This window comes from Lissotriton vulgaris, chromosome 12, assembly GCF_964263255.1.
Source record: "Lissotriton vulgaris chromosome 12, aLisVul1.2, whole genome shotgun sequence".
NCBI lineage: Eukaryota > Metazoa > Chordata > Amphibia > Caudata > Salamandridae > Lissotriton > Lissotriton vulgaris.
Window position 1 is genome coordinate 735,922,132 of NC_141700.1, and position 20,709 is coordinate 735,942,840.

A 20,709-nucleotide genomic window follows, 5' to 3' on the forward strand; every position below is an offset into this window, starting at 1 on the left:
GACCGTGTACAAGGTGCCGCCCTCGATAAGTGCAGTCCTCCAGTACATGAGATTTAATAGCCTGATGTGGGCTAAGAGTATCTGTGTCCTCCAACCAGATCTATAGCCGATCCAATATTAGCCTACCGAAGAGCTTCTGTGAGACATCGATGAGGCTTATTGGGCGATAGTTGGCTGGGAGCAGAGGGGAACCCTTTTTAAATATTGGGACCACCTCTGTGCCCAGCCAAGTATCAGGGACCTCCATACCCTTGAGGACCGCATTAAATATCAGCAGGAGATACGGGGCCCTTATCCCGGCTCCTGTTTAAAAAGATCTCCTGGGACCCCGTCAAGCCCTGGTGCTTTTCCTCCTGCCAACCCCGCAATTGCAGCACGGACTTCTTTTTCCGTGAAGGGTTCGCTCTCATAATAACTCAGAGTAGTGGAATTGAGGGTACCCTGGGACGCCTCCACCATTGCATATAAGGATTGGTAGTACTCTTGCCAAACACCAGGTGCATTGTTGGGTTCGATTGCAGAAGGGAGATCTTTTGACCCATGGTTGACTAGCCACCAAAATTTACGAGAATCTTTGGTGGCTAGAGCACCTGAGAGTTCCTCCCAGTGTTTTTGGTCCCATTCTGCCTTTGCATTAGCCAGCAATGTCTTATAGGCCCGTCTTTTGGCTTGTATCATCTCCCGGCATCCACGTGCCTTTATTGCAAGTAGGAGTTCTCATTTTGAGTCCCGGCAGGTGGTTTTGTACCAGGATTTTTTGTGTGTCCCCTTAGATTTACCTACTCCTTTGACAAATAGGTCTAACTCCAGGCTATTTATTAGGTCTTCGTGGGTTCGCCATAATTGCTCTCTGTTTTCCACGTTGTGTAGTCCGTTGGCAAGAGCGAATGCCTTTTCTAGCACTGGCGTGATTCTGGCATAGAGCCTAGGTAATTTAACGCCGCATGTGGCGAGTTTCCCCCACCTAACTCGCCTTCTGCTATTTTCCAAAAGTAGTCCTGTAATTCCATTCTCTTTGACCAGTCCCGTGTCCTCGATGCCTGGCATGGCATATTCGAGTTCAAGGGCGTTGTGGTCACTGTCCTTTCTATCCAGAACCTAAAAATCAATGATTTGTGACCAACTTGACAATTGAACTAAGACGTAGTCAAGTCTAGATTCACTACCTAATTTATTAAAAGTGCATTTGCTTGGGTTGTCTGATTTTGTGCACCCATTGCATGCTCTTAGACCGTGGTTGAGAGTCCGTGCGGTTATCTGAAGTGCAAGGGCAGTCCAAGCTCTTGGTGGGGGTGCCACTGTGACTGGTATCCGCCATCTCGAATCCTCCTCTAGGGAGGGTCCATCGAGAAGGCCAGGAGGTGGCTCGTAATGCGAGTTGAGATCCCCTGCCACCAGATGGGAGAGATCCCTTGGAATTTCACTCAGAAAAACCGAAAGTTCTTCAATTGTATTCGATTCGCTGGATATAACAGCGGGTCTCGAATAGACATTTATAACCATCAGTTTAGCGAGATTTGGCCATTCTAGTAGGACGGGTAATATATCCTCGGAGTCAACAGCTAAGGACCTAGCCTTACAGCCTAGGTGCGAGGCAATCAAGGTTGCCAACCCTCCTGACGGTCGTCCCCTTCCCCCCCATTTACCTTTTTTAGTAAACACTGTGAACCCCGGGCATGTGTACTCCTCTCTTGCCCAAGTTTCCTGTAAGAGGCCGATACTTTTCGAGCTAATGAACGACAGCCACTCTGGGCATTCCATTTTATTGCCAAGGCCAGCTACATTCCATGACATCATTTTAAGTGCTGGAAGACTAGGAGATGGTGGCACAGTGTTGGACTGGTTGTTCTCTTTGGCGACAGGATTTACCATTGGGTTTTGTTGTAGTTCCCCCTGTATAGCCCGTATATTGCTACCAATGCCGTGTGCATCTGACGTGGAGTTTCCGGGGTCTTGGGAGTGGTTGGGTTTATTGGGAACAGTTATTGATTCTATTCAAGGCTGAGTTTGTTCACAGGGGGAGGTTCTATCCACATTATGGTCTATTAGATGAGAACAGTCCTCGGCTTTAGAGTCGGGCAGTCAGTCAACCATTTCGAGGCTGCTGTTCCTGTTAGAAGTTGGAAGGTAGGCTGAATGGTGTATTCTGTATGGCCCTGGGACTCCTCTCAGTCTTCCACCCCATCCACCCCTCTTCCTGGTGTTGAATTCCCACCCCTCTTCGTCACCGTACATTGGTAAGTGTTCTGTCACCATGCTCCTATGGTAATGAGGCTCCCTCCTTCCTGCACTATTGCTCTCCCAATCTCCCAATAATTCCTGATGATACCCCCATCTAGGGTCCTCCGTTATATACATGCTAGACTGGTAGAATGATGAGAGAGGGAGAGACTGGATGAGATTCCCTTGGTCATCGGGGGCCCAGCTGCAGATGTAAGAGGCTGTCCTGGGTTCTCTAAAACTAACCACAACGCAATCACCTCTGATTGTCTTTCTCAGATTACCCACCCATGCGACACGTCTCACCGTAAGAACATCACTGGTAATACCTTGCGGAAGGGGTCTATATAGGGACAACCAGTTAATAACTTTGTTCTTGAGTGAGGCAGTCGTCTTTATGGCAGTGAGAGATAGTTCCGGTACACCCGCCAGGATCACTGTGTAGGGGGACGCCTCAGGTGGTAGATTCACAGATTTAATTTTGCGAGGGTTGTTTTACAAATTTTCTAGAGGTCTTGTGTCGCTTTGTCTTTTATCAGAGAGATTGGCGTTGTCTGCAGGTTTTGTAGGTTTATCTGAGGATGGGAGTACCGGTGTCGGAGTTTGATTGGGTGGTGTAATTATGTTTGCAGCAGCCAAGGGTTGCGGGGTCTTATTTTGGTTAGGTTTGTGTTGTATTTGATGAGAGGTGGTTGGACCAGTTTCCTTCGCTGAAGTCAAGGGGTCTGAACTATTTTTGAGCTTTTGATTTAGCCCCCCTTTCGCTCCCTTTATTTCTGTTTTGAGACTATCTGCAAGCTGGACTGTAGATTTTTCTATGTTAACCAGCCTGGCTTCCATCTTTATCAGCCGGGCTTCAAGGGGGCTTAAGAGTGACCTGAGCAGTGCACCTATATCTGCGAGTGTGATATCCTCGTTAGAAGATTCTATAGAGATGTTAACAGGATGGGAGGGTGTATCTGCGGGCACGATGACAATAGGTTGAGCCTCCCCACCAATATTAGATGATTGCCCCAGGCTTTTGCCGCCCGAGCTAGCAGCATCCTTAGCAGGGTTGGGTTTAGATGTTTTTGGCTTGCTGCCTCCCTTGGTTTTCCCCCCTTTCTTCCTTTTTTGGATGGCTCCCTCCCTTGCTCCCCTTAGGGGGTCAGTGGGGTTCTCGCTAGTACTATGGTCAGGTCCTTATTAGAGATTGGGAGTGGGACAGATGGTATTTGGGCCGTTGGTAGAGTCATGAGGCTCATATCCTCAAGGTCATTTAAGGCCTCCTTGGTAAGATCAGCATTGATAACTGACTGATTTATCTCTGAGCCCTCCTGGTTGGAACTGTGGAGATCTGGCCTTCCTTCAGGGGTTTTCGCCAGAGCCATTGGACCCATTGATGATCTCCTTACCCAGTCGATTTCTTGGGAGATACGTCTTTCGAGTACAGTGATTTCATCTATCAATAGAGAACCAGCTTTGACAAAATAGTTGTCGATAGTACCTTTGGCGGTTCCAGCCCCAGTCTGTGCGGATTCGCTCCTTGTTTCCCTGGTGCTCATCTCTGTGGTTAAGAGGCGCAGGTCAGTGGGAAGCGTGGTGTTGGAAGAATCCCAACCAGGGGGGGTGGCCCGATCCCGTTCTCTCCGGTCCTCGAACGGCCTCAAACGGCCCGCCCTTTGCCCGGGCTTCGCTCCGCGCTTCGTACCGCGTGGGTGTTGGTCAGAATATAACCGTGTGCACTGTGGGCGTGGCTTCCGGGGAGAGCGCGCCAGGCCAGGTGTCGCCAATTGGCCTCGCAGGGACAATGGAGTCCCTGCAGTCGCACTCTCAGCCCCGTTGAGCCGCCGCAGCCCACGCCGACTTCCCTCGTGAAGCGGGACCCGCGGAGCGGGTCCGGAGAACAGTGGCAGCAGGTTTCAGGAAGCAAGAAGGTCAGTACAAGTCAAGTAACCCTTGCTCCGGTTACTGTGTGCAAAGGACAGACAAATCCAACCAGTTGAGCAGAGGAGGGCAGCTTTTCTTGGGTCCGGTGCACTGTGGGAGTGGCTTCCGGGGAGAGCGGGCCAGGTGTCGCCAATTGGCCTCGCAGGGACTCCTGGTCAATGGAGTCCCTGCAGTCGCGCTCGCAGCCCCGTTGAGCCGCCGCAGCCCACGTCGACTTCCCTCGTGAAGCGGGACCCGCAGAGCGGGTCCGGCGAACAGTGGCAGCAGGTTTCAGGAAGCAAGGAGGTCAGTACAAGTCAAGTAACCCTTGCTCCGGTTACTGTGTGCAAAGGACAGACGAATCCCAGGGATTACTCATTTGTCTGGCCACACCTATGTGGTGGGCAAAGGATCTCTGCACAAGGGAATAAAGGGCCTGCTGTGTTGAATTTAGGTCGAAAGAGGCACTGTGAGATTATTCGTAGTGGGTAGGGTTACCCCTAAGAACTTTTTCTCTATTGGATAGGGGGATCACTGACAGTATATCAACATCAAAAATATCGAGGTACAAAAATATCAATGCAAAAATGTCGATGTCAAGAATATCGAAGTCTTGTCGACATAATGGTAAGTAGAAATATATTGAGAAAAAAATATTGTTATCTAAAATATCGTTGTCAAAAAATATTGTTTTTTTATGTTTCAAAAATAATGTAAAAAAAAGCAAAAAAAACATAATTAAAAAAAGTTAGAATTATTAGAAAATGTTTAAAATGATAAGTATCACATATAGGGGCCGATTCTGATTTGTCCCCGTACGTACGATGTAGTACGATGCGTACCCAACGCAGTTCCCTGTCCGAATCGTACCAAAGCCCATACGACTCAATAATCCAAACGAATGGCATTCGGAACACGCAGTATGCGATGTCCGTACGGATCGTAGAAACATTTTCCGACCCAGCAAGTACGATTCATCTAGTCAGTACTCCGTACGACTCTTTTTCTACTGGAGCTCAAAACGTCCGGAAAAGCAGAATTCGACTCGAAATGCGTACAAAACGGACCCCTCGGGTACGGTTCATACACCCCATGATCGTAGGGGTACAGTTCGTACACCTACGATCATGGGGTGTACGAACCGTACCCCTACGATTATGGAGTTTACGAACTGTACCCGTACAATCATGGGGTGTACGAACTATACACCTGCAATCATGGGGGTACGAACCGTACCCCCCATGATCGTAGGGGTACGGTGCTTATGTGATTGCGTGGCTCTACGTAGGAATTGCTCATTTGCGACGTGTACCGTGCAAATCACGTACTCATTCCCCGGTCCGGATCGTACTTGGCGGGTCGTACTGCATTTTACGATTCGTACGGTTCACTGTGAGGGTCCATGTCGTACGGATTTACCCTTGCTTTTCGTACGGTTCGCAAAGATTCAGACGTACTTTTTCCAACGGATCGTACTACCCGATTCGGATGGATTTGTAAGATTCGTACGGAAAGGGCTACGAATTCGAATTGTCGTACGGATTTGAATTTGAATTTGAATTTAAAAACATTTATTGAGCGCACTTATACCCAGCGGTTTCATGGCGCTTTAAGGACTATGACCAGCGGCAACAGCAGAAGAACAGACTAGGCAGCGAAGGCTCTGGAGAATAAGAATGTTTTCAAATTTTTCCGGAACTCCAAATAGGAGGATGAGGTTCTGAGGGTCATAGGAAGGGAGTTCCAGAAGACAGGTGCAAGGGCCGCGAATTTCGCCCCGCCTGCTTTCTTTTTCTTGAAACGGGGTGTAGCCAGGAGTGCCATATGGGTGGAGCAGAGTTCTCTACCCGGCAGATAGGGCCTGATGACTGAGAAAATAAACTCAGGGGCGGTGCCCATCCTGGCCTGAAAAGTGAGGCAACCTAGTTTGAATTGGGCCCGCTCTCTCACAGGTAGCCAGTGCAGCGACTTCAGCAGTGGGGTAACCCGGTGGAATTTGGGTAGCCCATGGATCAGGCGGGCAGCCTGATTTTGCACTAGGATTACTTTCCCGATCTGAATCGACCCCATAATGTTAAAAAAATAAACATACATATATATAAAATATAATATATACATACATATAAAATATCATATATTTCTATATATATATATACATTTATATATATATTTATATATATATATATATATATATATATTTATATATATATATATATATATATATATATATATATATATATATATATATATATATATATATATATATATATATATATATAAAAAGCTCCAGAAAAGAAAGCCAGCACTCGCGGGGGGTTAAATTCTACTTGGGTTAAATCCTACTTGGATTTATTTGGCACAGCAAATAGTAAACACAAACGAGTTTCAGCGGTACGCCTTCATCAGTGTGAGCCGACCGCCATAACGCACCTCATTTGAATAAACATACAATCACGTGGGTGATGTCACGATCAGGCGCCATCTTGGTGACAGGCAAGACGTTGTTCGCTACAAAGAGTCAATAAAGCATTGTTTGACAAGTTTGTTATAACTGATGCGAGTGCTGGCTTTCTTTTCTGGAGCTTTTGTGTTGTCAGCACTGCCTGCCGCAATGTTAAAAATACAGGATGCGCCCGCCATTGTGGCGGGCACATCCTAATTCCCCCCCCCCCCGGGACTGCCGCCCTTATTGTGGGCCGTCCTGTTATCCGATAGGATGACGGGCGGACTTTGTCCGCCCGTCATCCTATCGGATAACAGGACCTAATGACCCCCAAAGTGTTTGACCGTACATGTATTGTGCAGATCTGAATCTGAGTCATTTTGCAATGGGCAGCTCTGTGGTTGGACCCAAGAGCAAGATACCAAGACGTAGAGTACAAATTAGGTAGTATACCTCGCCAGCAGACCACTAACAAAACCATCTCTTCTTTTTCTTAGGTCCCCATATCAGTTTGCAGTGAAAGCTGCCCTAGTGGACACCGAAGAGCAGCTAGGCCAGGCCAGCCTCTCTGCTGCTTTGACTGTTTAGCATGCTCAGCTGGGGAGGTCACCAACAACACAGGTTAGTTGTCTATATTTGTTAACACAATACAAGATATTTAGTAATTCCAAGAGTTATGAACAAATGGTTATGGGGAGGATCTCTTTTCTGGAGTTCCTTAACGGCCAAACAAAGTTGCATCCCCAACTCCCTCTAGTCTGTCCCAAGCTGGCTGGTGTGGTGATGAGATGATATGGAAGACTGGCAAGGATAGGAAATTCCTCCACTGCACCATGAAAGGTCCCCACAGACCATGTCCACTGACTTCTGCCTGTGATTCGTCCGGCAGACAAAATCGCCCATAGACATCCTGAAGCTTCCTTGGCTGATGTGCACACCCCTACGGCCATCATGTTGCTCTGTATACTGGATGAAACTACAGAGGACAGGGATGTGATTCCTCTTGTCCCGCTTTTATCGTCTCATACTCAGCAACAGAGGCTTTGTGGTAAGCCAGGCATGCACTGGGAACAACATCCCAGCAATTGGGCCAGACTACATGTCTGGACATCAGGGTCCCTACATCTTAATCTGCTTCTATATGGATGAAATGTGCAGCAATTTTGCCAGTTGGGGAAACTATAAACCCCCCACCAGCCCTGCAATGGAAGTGGCTGCCTTTAGGATTACTTTGATTGCTCCCTAGTCTTTGTTGTGGCAATGGGATCTCTAAGAAGCATCATTTTACTTAGGTGTTTTCATTAGGTGTGAGTCTATTTTCTTGTTACCTTTATGTAAGGAATATGTGACTTATAGAAATGGGAGATTTATTAACCTTTTACTAGAAATGTTGAAGCTAAAGTTTTTCAATCCCAAAATATATTCTATTATCAATGTATAATGGTAATTCAGATCTAATGCCCCAAATGTATGCTCCTTTGCATAGTGAAGTGAAGCTGGTCCTATGACACACTGCTTGAATACAGTTGGTAACTGTTACCATGTAAAGTGCTCTGATACCATGAGGCTGTTGTATAAAACTGCAAATAAATGAAAAAACAGAGTGGAATGAGTATGACACTCTGTTTCTCAATTGCAATGCATTACTTTACTGCGTGTGTTGCTTGACTTTAGCACATTTACCTTAACATTGTCGACTGTGCAGAAACATAGGGTATGATTAAGAGTTTGGCAGACGGCTTCATCTATCACTGAAACCAGTGAAAACCAACAAAACCTCGAAACATGCCATCTGCTACATCCCAGAGCTCAGAACCACCAACTGCATGTGCTACAGACAGAAGTTCTGGCATGCCTCCAAGGACTTCTCGGACAGAGACGCCACAAAGCAGCCCTCAACAAATGCCACCTGCACATCAAAGAAGCCCAGAGAGCGGCCATTATCACCTGCATAAACACTGCAGCCAACCACATAAAGGAACTTTTCAATATCATTAAGGAATACTCCAACCCAACAGCCACAGAGAGCATCATCCTACCCTCCCAAGAACTCTGCAACACCCTCAGATGACTTCCACAGCAAGAGTGCCACCATCAACAAAAACTTCAACACCCAACCCCCAATCTCAGCCTCGATAAACATGCGATCATCAGCAATCCAATGACTAACTGGTTGCCGCTTAAAACCCAGACCACCACAACCATCATCCGTCCATCCACTCCGGGGCACCCAACGACCCCTGCCTCCACCATCCCTTCAACCTTGGAGCCAGCCCAATCAGCTCAGAACTCACCAGCACCCTCAATGCTCCCCATCTCCACAGCTACCTTCCAAGATATCTAGAAACATGCAGAGGTCAGACCCCTCCTAAAGAAGCTCTCTGCCAACCTTTGCAACCTCAAAAATTCCTGAATGATCTCCCTGCTCCCCTACCCAGCCATTGAACATGATAAAGCCATCAACCAACAGTTCATCTAATACCGTGAAGTGAAACGACCTACTCAATACCTCACAAACAGGATTCTCTGCATACCACAGCACTGAGACTACCCTAATCGCCACCACAGATGACATACGAATCTTCCTCAACCACAGAGAGACACTGGCCCTGATCCTCCTCAACCCTTCTGCTGCATTTCACAGCATCTTCCACCACACCCTCATCGACAGACTCCACAACATCAGCATTCAGCAGAATGCCCTCAAGTGGATCACCTAATTCCTTTTAGGATGCACAAAATGCATTCAATTGCCTCGATTCACCTCTGCACCCAAGAACATAATTTGCAGAATTCCACAAAGATCAGCCCCACCCTGTTCAACATCTACATGCCCCCCTCTCAGACATCATTAGATCCCATTACTCAACATAATCTCCTACGCTAACAATATTCAACTAATCCTATCACTCACTCCCATCCAACGCCAAAACCAACTTCTGCAACACCCAATGCTGTGCTGTGAAATGGACAGGAGACAGCTGCCTCAAACTCAACTCCGACAATACAGAAATACTGATTTTGGGAAGGAACACCTTTGTATTGGACCACAGCTGGTGGCTGGCAGAACTCGGACCAACACCCACACCAACAGACCATATACACATCCTCAGCATCATACTCGACAGCCAACTTACCATGAAACAACAAGTAAACACAGCCAGCTCCACCTGCTTCCACAACCTCAGCATGCTCTGCAGACTCTTTAGGTGGATCCCCAGCAACACCAGACAGACCGTCATGCAGGCCCTCATCACCAGTCGCCTTGACTATGACAATGCTCTTTACGCCAGAATCTCCAACCAGCTTGTCAAAAGACTCCAGACCATACAAAACACCACAGCCAGACTCATTCTGGACATCCCCAAATCGACTCACATCACCCTTCACCTCAGCAACCTCCACTGGCGGCCTATCCAGAAGAAGAGATGCCAGTTCAAGATACTCACGCATGCATACAGAGCTGTCCATGACCACAGACGTTCCTACATCAAACACCGACTCAACTTCTTCCTGCCTGCAAGACACCTGCTCTCTTCCACCCTCACCCTCACACACACACTCCTGCATCCAATGCAGCTGCAGCGGTGGCCGCTCCTTATCCTTCATCGCAGCCAAGACATTGAATGACCTGTCCCTCCAATTCAGAACAGCATCCTTCCTGGCGGACCTCAGAAAGAAAATCAAGGCATGGCTTTTGAATAGAGGCACAGCACCCTCAGTGCCCAGAGACCGTGCTGCATTATACAAATGCTGATTGATTGATTAATTGAGCTATCCTGTCCACTTTATTACAAGCACATATACAGTCAACAACGCATTATTGGCTGGACAGGATTTACGACACATGTGTGACAGAGTTACATGTTTACTAAAATCTAAGTCCATATTGTGGTAAAGTGAGAACTGAGGTTTGATGAACCCTGAATCTCCATGCACTATCATGAACTATCAGAGATGGGGAATCAGGAGTAAGAGGGAATGCCATTTTAGGTGTCGCCAAACAGAGACGTATCATATCTTCATCGTAATGCATGGTCAACTAAAATCAATATACAAATAGGTGCATCAGAAAGTTGGCTTGAGCTTTGCTTGGTGTTCTTTACTGACATGCAAACACTATGGTTGCCATAATTGAATGAATGAATGAATGGGTGTCTTATAATGCGCATAACTTAACCCCAAGGGGCATCAAGGCACAGATAACAGACAGATAGGCACAGCAAAGCAGGAAGGAGATATAGTAATAATTATTAATTAATAAGCCAGGGAAAAGAGCCATGTCTTCAAAAGTTTACGAAATTAGATTCCACGTTGCGCCATGAAAGTACAGCTGCTTTCATTGGCAACGCAGTGAGTATTTTGAAAGTTTTTGGTAACACTGTGGAATCCAGTGCTTGACAATGGGCATTCTGAGGACAGTAGCCCAACATAAAACACTGCATTCTGAGAACTCTAATCCAAAGCACTGGACTGAATCTAAGTAGGGCGTAATATGTCTTGAAGTAGGGCTAGTATTTTCTCCTTGCCACTCAAGGAAGCACAGGATTGAACAACCTTCCCAGCATGAGAGGGTAAACAGACAGCCTGTGACCCACATCTTATCCATGTCTTACCTGGATATAACACACATTGGGCCACGGCTAGATCCGCCAGAGACAGTCAGAAATATATTTTATTTTATTGGTTTACTGGAATTCTTTTCAGTGAAGGATGCACACACACAAATCCATACCATTATTTTTTAAAGGGGTTATTGTTATTATTAAATCCGTTTTCTAGGCTAAATATATGAAAATGCATAATTGCAGACATTTGAATTATGATGAATAAAATGTAGACAACAGTAAATAATAAGAAAATTTATTGCATCGTAGATTTGTGCTGGAATCTCATCTTCCCTAGTCCTTGCTAGCGCCTACATTAGTGCCAAAACGTTGACAAAAATAGAAGCTTCCGGAAAGGGCAAAAACGCATACCTGTTCATCATGTTTGTATCTTTCCTGCCTGTTGCCTCCCCTTGGCAAAGCCGGATCTCGTCTCTGCTTTGTGGCTGTTCTCAAAAGAAGTAGACAGTAAGTGAAGGGACACAACCTTAACGGACTGAGGGGCATATTCTCAAGCCCCCATCGCCACCACAACGTCACTTTGAGTGACGTTGTTGTGGCGATAGGGGCTTAGCCCTATTCACAAGGCAGCGTTAGGCCATGTTAAATGGCTTAACACGGCTTAACGCTGCCTTGTGAATAGGGTCCCCTCCACGCTGTTTTTAGCGTGAAAGGGGCGTGCAGTGGGTATTGCGGTGGGCGTTCCACCGCAACACCAATTGAGTAAATAGGAGGTAGCGCCAAACTTAAGAACAGGAAATATCTGGTCTTAAGGTGGCGAAACAAGGAGAAATGCTTTATTTCTCCTCGTTTTTGCTTTTTCCATGTGTGCTGCCTTGTGTTTGTTTATGTACAGGAAGGTGTCCCTTTTTGTACGTAAACAAACCTTTTTTTAGAATGCCGTTTTGTAACGTACATGTGTACTGCATGAAGCAGCACACATGTAAGTTAGAAACTGGCATTTAAGATTTTTTTATGTGCAGGAAGGGACACCTTCATCAAGATATATATTTATCACTTTCTTCTAATTTAGCATTTCCAATGCACTGCCCTATTTCTCGGCCTATACTCACAAATTCGTTTTTACTACTGTAAGGTCTACCTCTTCCATAGGATAGCATTGGGTTACCTTATTAGGTTTAATACGTGATGACCTTTACTTGGGAGCAGGTAGGACATTCATGTTTGGTGTCCAAGGAATTATCATTTAAAACCCTCTTTAATGGCCAAGTCGTATTTTGAGTCACAATTCTAAAAATGTCACTTTTAGACATTTTGCATTTTCTCATTCTAACCATTTGGTGCCTATTCATCTGTCAGCCTTACAGTGGACTTCCCCAAACTTTTTGCATTCCTCCTTCATTTTTCTGACCTTGTTTTTGCTGGCCTTATGACTCTGAGTACTTTACCACCGCTAACCAGTGCCAAAGTGCAAGTGCGCTCTGCACTCTTGTCTCAAACTCAATTGGCATATTTAATTTACTATTAAGTCCCTAGTACAGTGCACTCCAGGTGCCCAGGGTGTGTAAATTAAATTATGCTAGTGGCCTGAAGCATTAAATGTGCCACCAACTTTAGTAACCCTCTAACCATGCCCCATTGCTGTCACTGCAGAGCCAGTGAGAGCAACTTAAACTGCTCTTTCAACTTGGCAAAATAAACCATTTGCCAAACCCAAACCTTCATTTTTAATCAATGGAAGCCACACCTAGGGAAAGCCCTGTACAGCTCAGAGGGCAGCGTGCAATATATTTAAAAAGCAGGACATTTACTTTTAACTTTTACATGCCCTGATAGTGAAAAACACTTAAATTGATGTTACATTACAGCAAGGCCTATATCTCCCGTACGATAACATTCGGATTACCTCATCATATCTTATAAGTGTAGTTTGCAAATGGAAAGATATGATTGGTTCAAGTTTGGTGTTTCTGTAATCCTAATTTAAAATCCTAAATTATGGTGAAGTTGAATTTTAAAGTAGAATTCTGAAAATGCCACTTTTAGATAGTTCCTAAACAATGTAAGACTAGGCCTATATTATATCACCAAAACAACAACATGCCAATACTGATAATCATTCACATCCTCATTTAAACTGAATAATCGCACCTCTCAGTTGTTATGATCATTACATTTTCCTTGTTTCCAGAAAAAATTGTTTTTTTTCAAATTTGTCATTTTTTAATGCTTGTTTTTTGAGAAAAAAAATATTTACAACAATTTACATAACAGAGACACACTACATTTGAAGTACAACACATAAGACAAAACATCCAGACTCTGTACATTACATAAACACAGTAAAAAATGTCAAAATTCAGAACAGATCACAACTCCTGGTTCTGAACACTTTAAAGAGTTTGGAATCAATACTCTATTGTATACTTCTATTCTACAAGGGCAGTGACCAAACAGTGATCCTACTGGGCATGTCTGAAAATACTTTTCAAATTGACAATTCCTTTTTTAATGAGCAAAAGTGGAAAACATAGTAGATAACTAGTCTGTTAAATTGTAGCAGTCAATGCATTTTAAATCCTTCTGACCTAATTTGGGGGTTCTCCTCAGGACTCAGAACTCAAGCAGAGCTGGAAAAAATAATAAACAAAATATTCTCTTAATAACAGTTTATGCTGTTATCATGAAGCACTCAAGATCCTTACACATGGATCACACTCCATTTTTACCTCTCTTCCTCCAAACAGGCTCTTTCTCACCTTTATTCAGCCTAATTCATACTGAATTCTGAGTATTCAACAAATGGGCTAGTCAGAATCATTGTTTTATTCTAACCTTTCCTAGCAATCATAAATATACAACTACAGGACTTACTTTTGCTGCAGGTTTTCAGTAAATAACGATCTGCCAAATTTGTCGTACTTTGTTCACTTACTACCATGTATCTGTTGAAACACATAACCAAATTGTAGAAATCAAGTCCTTTAAGATGTTTATGAACACAACACACCCATTATTCCAATGTAAACACAGCTATTTCTTTGTAGCATAAATCTGGGTAACAAAAAATCTGCAAGGCTTTATTTCTTCCTTGATAGATTGTGGCCCACATCTGGGTAAATAATGTCCTCACAACAGACAAGTGTATCTTCCTTTCTGTGATGCTGTTGATCACCCATTTTGTCCCAATTGTTTTACCAATAAACTTTTTTAATTTGGAATGTGCCTCCAGATTTACCAACTGGAGTCCATTATTCCCAAAAACGTTTTAATTTGGAGCACTGATTTATCTGATGCCAAATTCTTGTTTGTATATATATTTGCCTGCTATGGCATGGCTCCAATTCCACCATTGCCATTCAAGTTTTACGATTGAATGGCAGAACCCTTTGTTTGATTGTGTTTCGTTTCAAGAGGAAACTAAATCCCCCCTTCGTTCTATGTTCAGGCCATGTTACCAGTGCTCACTGGACTTGTACAATCCTGCCTAATTATCGGTGAGTCACCCCATTCTCTACCCCGTAGCTAGTGGTGTGCAGTCTACTGCATAGCGTGAACTATACTAAAATCATACTAGGATCAACACTTCAAACAGTTATACAGGCGTACATTTTCTGAGACTATTGTCCTCTTTCCATGCGTCCACCATACTAGTTTCATATGCTCTGTTTGGTCTCCATCTTGCTCTAATATTTAAATTGGTAGTGCTTTTAAAAAATTGGCATTTTCGTGCCTCAGTCATTTCGTGCCTGTAGCCGGTCTCTGTTCGCATTACTGGGTGTAGTTGGCAGTTAGGCTTTATGTATTCCTCCTAGACAGTCATCCACAATGGGAGGTTAGGTGTGACTGTGTGGGCCATCACTGGCAGGAAGGTAAGGAGGAGCTGGGCCCAGCCTCACTTACACCTGGATAGGCTGCATCTTGTTGCCACACAAAGAACTGCACAAAAAGCACACAGAGCAAACAGGGAATATTGGGACTGGGACAAAGTCACAAGTTCAGGCTGACCACAATGGAGTGTGTGATGGCTACAGGGACCTAGGTAGTGCCGCTGTATGGAGCATCTTAAATCCTGATGACCGATTGTTGCGTGGATACACGTTGAAAATGCGCTGTACAGCTGAAGCGAGGCGTCGGGGCTTGTAATGCAACGTACATTAGTGGTAATGTGGTGCGTAGCAGCTGATGCCTCGGTTCCGAGGAGCTGTGAGTCTGAAATGTAGAGTCTAGCATCGTCATTGAGGCTGCCATCGACAAGAGATGTAAGGACCTGGGCTTTGGAGATGCTCTAGGTATAAAAAGGGAATCATCTGACCTACTCTTCATATGGCTTCTGGACCTGTAGAAGACTCAATGGAAGGACTGCTCTGCTGCTCTACTGCCCAGCTACAAGAATGACTGACCAGCTGCTCTGCAGCTCTGCCTGCCAGAAGGACTGCTCTGCTGCCTGGGGAAGAAGGACTGAACCTACACTTTGAACACACAACCACCAGAGTGACTCCCAAGGCTAAAGACCATCATAGGGATTTCCAGGGCTAGTTGGCTGGCTTCCTTTTTGGAGCTACAGGGACACAAGAAGGCTCCTCGGTACTGATGCAACTCAATGCTTCTCAGCACAGGAATGTGCATCACAACTTTTGTTTGGCAGCCTCACAAGCACCGACTTAGCACAACACATCTCAATGCCGATAACCGACCCAGATCGATTCCTCTTGCTACACCTCAATGCAGGACCATGCATCGTAGCTTCTGTTCAGCGGCTTTGCAAGCATCAACCAATGCAGCATGATGCATCTCGACACCACACCTGGCACGGCAAGCTCCCCTTGATGCCTGCGCCACACAGGCCAATCAAAGGACTTCGCACCTCGACATCCAATACACGAAGTAAGTTTAACAGTGGACTGATCTCAGTCCTGCATCCAGCCCGCGTTCTATCGTGGTTGGTTGCCGTTGGCCGCGGTTGGCTGCAATTGGCGCTTCTTGCTTCTAAGTACTACTTTTCTTCAACTATTAAAATTGCATATCTCCATTTCTACTTATTACATTTTTTTTTCACCAGTAGTGTGAGGGTTTTGTGTTATTTGTGAGTCTGCTCTGCTGCATAGGGCACAAGAGGTGACAAGAGGTGGTAGCCCATGCCACATATATGCCAACATTTGGGAACACCTAGGAGGGAAATTTGAGAGGAAAAATAAGGGAATTTTCGTATTTTCCTGCATTGGTCCTGAGGAAGTTTTAGGTGGGACAAGACTTTAAAATCCACCTTCCACCTAAACATCTATGTCATGGGGACCTTAATGTATCATCTTGTTTGATTTGAGCTCTACCAATAATTTAGCATTATTTGCTGCCATGTTTGCTGCATACAAAAAATCTAAGCCTTAATCACCCTCATGTAGACCGATTTGTGTGGAGAATCGAAGCTGCTTTGTGAAGTAGGCTTATGGAAATATTGGAAAACATGTGAATATACAGCAAGTAAAAAGCTACTTCCACTATACTGCACTTAAGAGATGCAACACATTTGTGTCACATTAGCTTCTGCTGTCCCGTTGTTCGACCCAAGTCTGCCTTCAGCTGTACATTCATGAAGGCATGCATACTGGTCGCACCAGGCAACTATATTGCATGCAAATGATTATGTGACAAATATATTGTATCCGCCGCATCTTGCAGTAATTTGAGGTAAGTAGATGTGGAGTTACGAATAGTAAATGTAAATTTACCACAACGATGTAGTCATAGGTGATGTAGTAATGGGGGGTTCCATGGCCAGTTTCTGTTTTGAAGTGTGAAAAAGCAAAGTGATACAAAAGTTCAGAGTAAATGGTGATTGGTTGAAGTACTATTTGGAAATAATCCTATGACAGGTGAGTGTCCTGGTGATCAGGTGCTTCTTATATCTTTCCCCATCTTGACCAAACCTACAGGCTGGAGTGTAAAAAAGACTACAGCTGATTCTCAGTCTGTCCACGCGTGGCCGCCATTTTTAATAATGTTTTTCTTTCTCTGTTCTACAGGACTCTTATCTCTTTTAAGCAAGGACCAAGCATGATGTTTATCAATGATTTGACTTATGAATTTATTTTCTGCATTTGGAATTCTAAACTGCGCTACTTTTGTTTTACCAGATTCTTCTGAATGTTCGGTCTGCACGGAAGAATTTTGGTCCAATGAAAAAAGGGACTTGTGCATCCCAAAACTTACTGAGTTTCTGTCCTTCGGCGAACCCCTGGGTGCAGCTCTTGCGGCTTTTACCTGTGGCTGTTCCATCCTAGTGGTACTTGTCTTGATACTGTTTGTTAAATACCACAACACCCCCATCATTAAAGCCAACAACCGCTACCTGAGCTACCTTCTCCTCCTGGCCCTTCTCCTCAGCTTTCTCTGTTCCTTGCTTTTCATTGGGCGACCGGAGGGCTTCAGCTGCTTGCTACGTCAGGTGACCTTTGGACTCGTCTTCACGTTCTGTGTCTCATGCGTGTTGGCCAAAACTATTGTGGTGGTTGTGGCCTTCAAAGCAACCCAGCCCAGCAGCAACCTAAAGAAATGGACCAAGGAAAAGCTCCCTAACAAAATTATCTTTATTTCTCTAATGCCCCAGTTTCTTGTCTGCCTTCTGTGGCTTTCCAGCTCTCCTCCATTTCCCGAGAAAAACATGGCTGCCCAGCCTGGTAAAATCACCATAGAGTGCAATGAAGGGTCTAGCACAGCATTTTGGTGCATGCTGGGATACATGGGGTTTCTAGCTGTTGCGAGCTTCCTGCTAGCTTTCATAGCCAGGAAACTGCCAGCGAGCTTCAACGAAGCGAGCTCGATCACTTTCAGCATGCTGATCTTCATAAGCGTCTGGACCTCCTTCCTCCCGGCCTATCACAGCACCCGGGGCAAGTACATGGTCGCCACAGAGGTAGTCGCCATCTTGGCTTCCAGCTCTGCTCTTCTGGTTTGTCTCTTTTTTCCAAAGTGCTACATCATTTTACTAAAACCGAAGAGGAACACAAGAGAACACCTCCTAGGAAAACCGACTCATAAAAACGAGAAATGACCAGCTGTTGTGCAAACTGAAACTCAAAGGATATTGCAAAATATGCTTTTTTTTAAAAAGACCGAGATTATATATTTGTGGAAACTAGGGTACCCCTAGAGTACCTCTTAACCTTAAACACATTTATGTTCATCTTCCATGTTTGAACAGTTCTGGTCAACATTTTGCAAAAGAAAGTCATGGTAAATTCTTCTGTGGTTCCTTGGGCTGAGCTATGTACCTGGGAATATTACTGTGTGTGAAAGTCCAATGCTCTATTGTTATTGGAAATGTGTTCTTGGAGTCGGGAATGTGCCTTACTCTGCCAGTAAACCACTAGACCACATGTGCTCCCTGCGGATTTCAGCCTGTGATGTGTTTCAGAAAGGTGTCTGGGCCCAATGTGTATTGCTTCACAAAAACAGATCAGGGTGGAACTCTTACAGTTCCCCCTGGTACAGGTCGAGGTGTTGCTCCTAGGAACTAGAACTGAAGTATACAATATAGTGATGGGTAGGATGCTTGAATGAATCTCAGCCACTGGTTATCACTCGGGCCGCGTGACAGTCCATTGTTTTCTTACCCACAATACCACCTCAGATCATACCCAGCCGTACACAAATCAGGCTTCATCCTGCTCCAGCAGGAACAGCGAGGTCTGAACTGCTAAGAAAGGACCTCTCAAAACCGTAACACAAGCACCCCAAGAGCGGTTTCATCCTAGTCGGGACTCTTCGGTCAGGTGCAGCCTGGTTCCAACAGCCGAGTGAGCAGGACTTGCGTCTCCAGAATAAGACCTGTCTGGGAGTAAACACAAACATTTGCAGCATCTCCAGCATCTCTAAGATGCAAGGTCACTGGAAGCAAATACAGGGTCAGCCACAGGAAATCAAACAGGCACAGGATGGAAGAGTTGTCTGACTTTCATCTATACACCCTTGTTCCCCTTTACCCATTCTGGCTTGTTTTTGTGTTACTGCTTGCTTTATACTGACATTACTTTGTGTACACAAGCTGAGTACAGTTGGTATCCTATTTTATGTTTATTATTTTTTATATTTTTGCGAAGGTCCAGCGCCCAGTACTTTCTTGCTTCATTGCAAAGATGTCTGCTGTCTTCCATTGTCCTGCCTGCTCCTGCACTGGAGAATCTGCTTCTCCTCTGCTGCATTTTGTCTTCTGTGACCCTCCTGAGTCAGCTTCTCATGCACAATTTAGTGGCACAACACTAGGCATCATTTGAAGCTTACTGGGTGGCATAACATGCACTCAACTTTTTTTTTTTTAATTTCAAAAGTTTTTTATTGGTTGTTTCAGCATAGACATTAAAAAAAAGTAAATCCATTAGCATAATTTCAGTCATACATTTACAAATCAGAATGACTGTACGCTGCAATATATCATAGTAAATGTCAGTATAAAAGTACATGGCTGGCATCTAGCCTAGAACAGTAAAGCCCGTAACTCATATTCAATAACAATTTAGCAACAGACATTGTAATTCAGCAGCATTTTACTCATTCATTTAAGGACAATTTTCTTCGATAATTAATAGTGCAATGAAGGTAATCGGGGAGCATTTGTTGGTGGGTCGTGGACGGTGTGAGGGCCATTCTAAGGTGGCTTATGTGACGTGAAGTAGTTATCAAGAGTCGACCATAGTTTCCTCGTGGGAGGGCGCCACGGTGTCTGAAGGAGTGCAATATTGTCTGCTCCACGTAAACTGATTATCCAGTTCAGCCACCCTACGTAATTGGCCTTGCTGGTATCTTTCCAGTTGCTGAGGACTGTCTTAACCGCCGCCGAGAGGAGGAGGTCAAGTATTGCTCTATCATCTGCTTCAAGGGATGGGTCCTGGGTGAACCCGAAAACTAGGTAAGGGAGCTCTTTTACCGGTGAGATGTGGAAAAGCTTTGAGATAAATTCGAATATCTTCCCCCAGAATTGTGCCACGCAGTCGCATTCTAAGATTATGTGTGACAAGTCACCTTCCGCGCGTTTGCAATTCCAGCAAAAGGCATCAGGGGTGAGGTTGTGTGCAAATAATCGCGCTGGGGTCCAGAAGGCCTTATGTAAGAGCCAGTATTTTGTCTGTGACAGTGTAGGGCTGATTTTGTGTCTCGTGCAAGATATCCATGTGTTGGTCCAGTCTGAGTCTGTGATTGGCCTGGATGAAAGGTTATTCCAGAATTGTTTAATTGGGGCAATAAGGCCAGATTGTTGGGGACGGCTGAGTCTATAGAGAAAGGAAACCTGGTGTCCTAGTCTGTTCAGTCTGGCAGGGTATGACGGGAGCGAGGGTGCTGTCGGGGAGAGTTTGGTTTTGGACAGAGCCGTTTTTACGTTTAGGAAATTATAGAATTCAATTGGTGCAAGATTGTATTTGATTTGTAGGTCACTGAAAGGAATAGGGTATGCCCCCGCGTACAGCTGGTATAGGAACAGTATGCCTTTTTTGATCCATGTTTCATTGTGCATGGGTTTACCCTTGTACATAATGTTACGGTTGTCCCAAAGGGATTCCCATTGTGAGCCCCGAA

At 44.9% G+C, this 20,709-nt stretch overlaps 1 protein-coding gene across 1 annotated transcript in view; it reads left to right on the top strand.

The window, feature by feature from the left end:
- Positions 1-18,190, top strand: part of LOC147678443 (extracellular calcium-sensing receptor-like) — a 107,348-nt gene extending 89,158 nt beyond the window's left edge. The window contains exons 6-7 of the mRNA XM_086945629.1: positions 7,069-7,192; positions 17,274-18,190. Of these exons, the coding sequence (XP_086801755.1) occupies positions 7,069-7,192; positions 17,274-18,190 (1,041 nt within the window). The remainder of the gene's footprint in view (positions 1-7,068; positions 7,193-17,273) is intronic.
- The last annotated feature ends 2,519 nt before the right edge of the window (positions 18,191-20,709 follow it).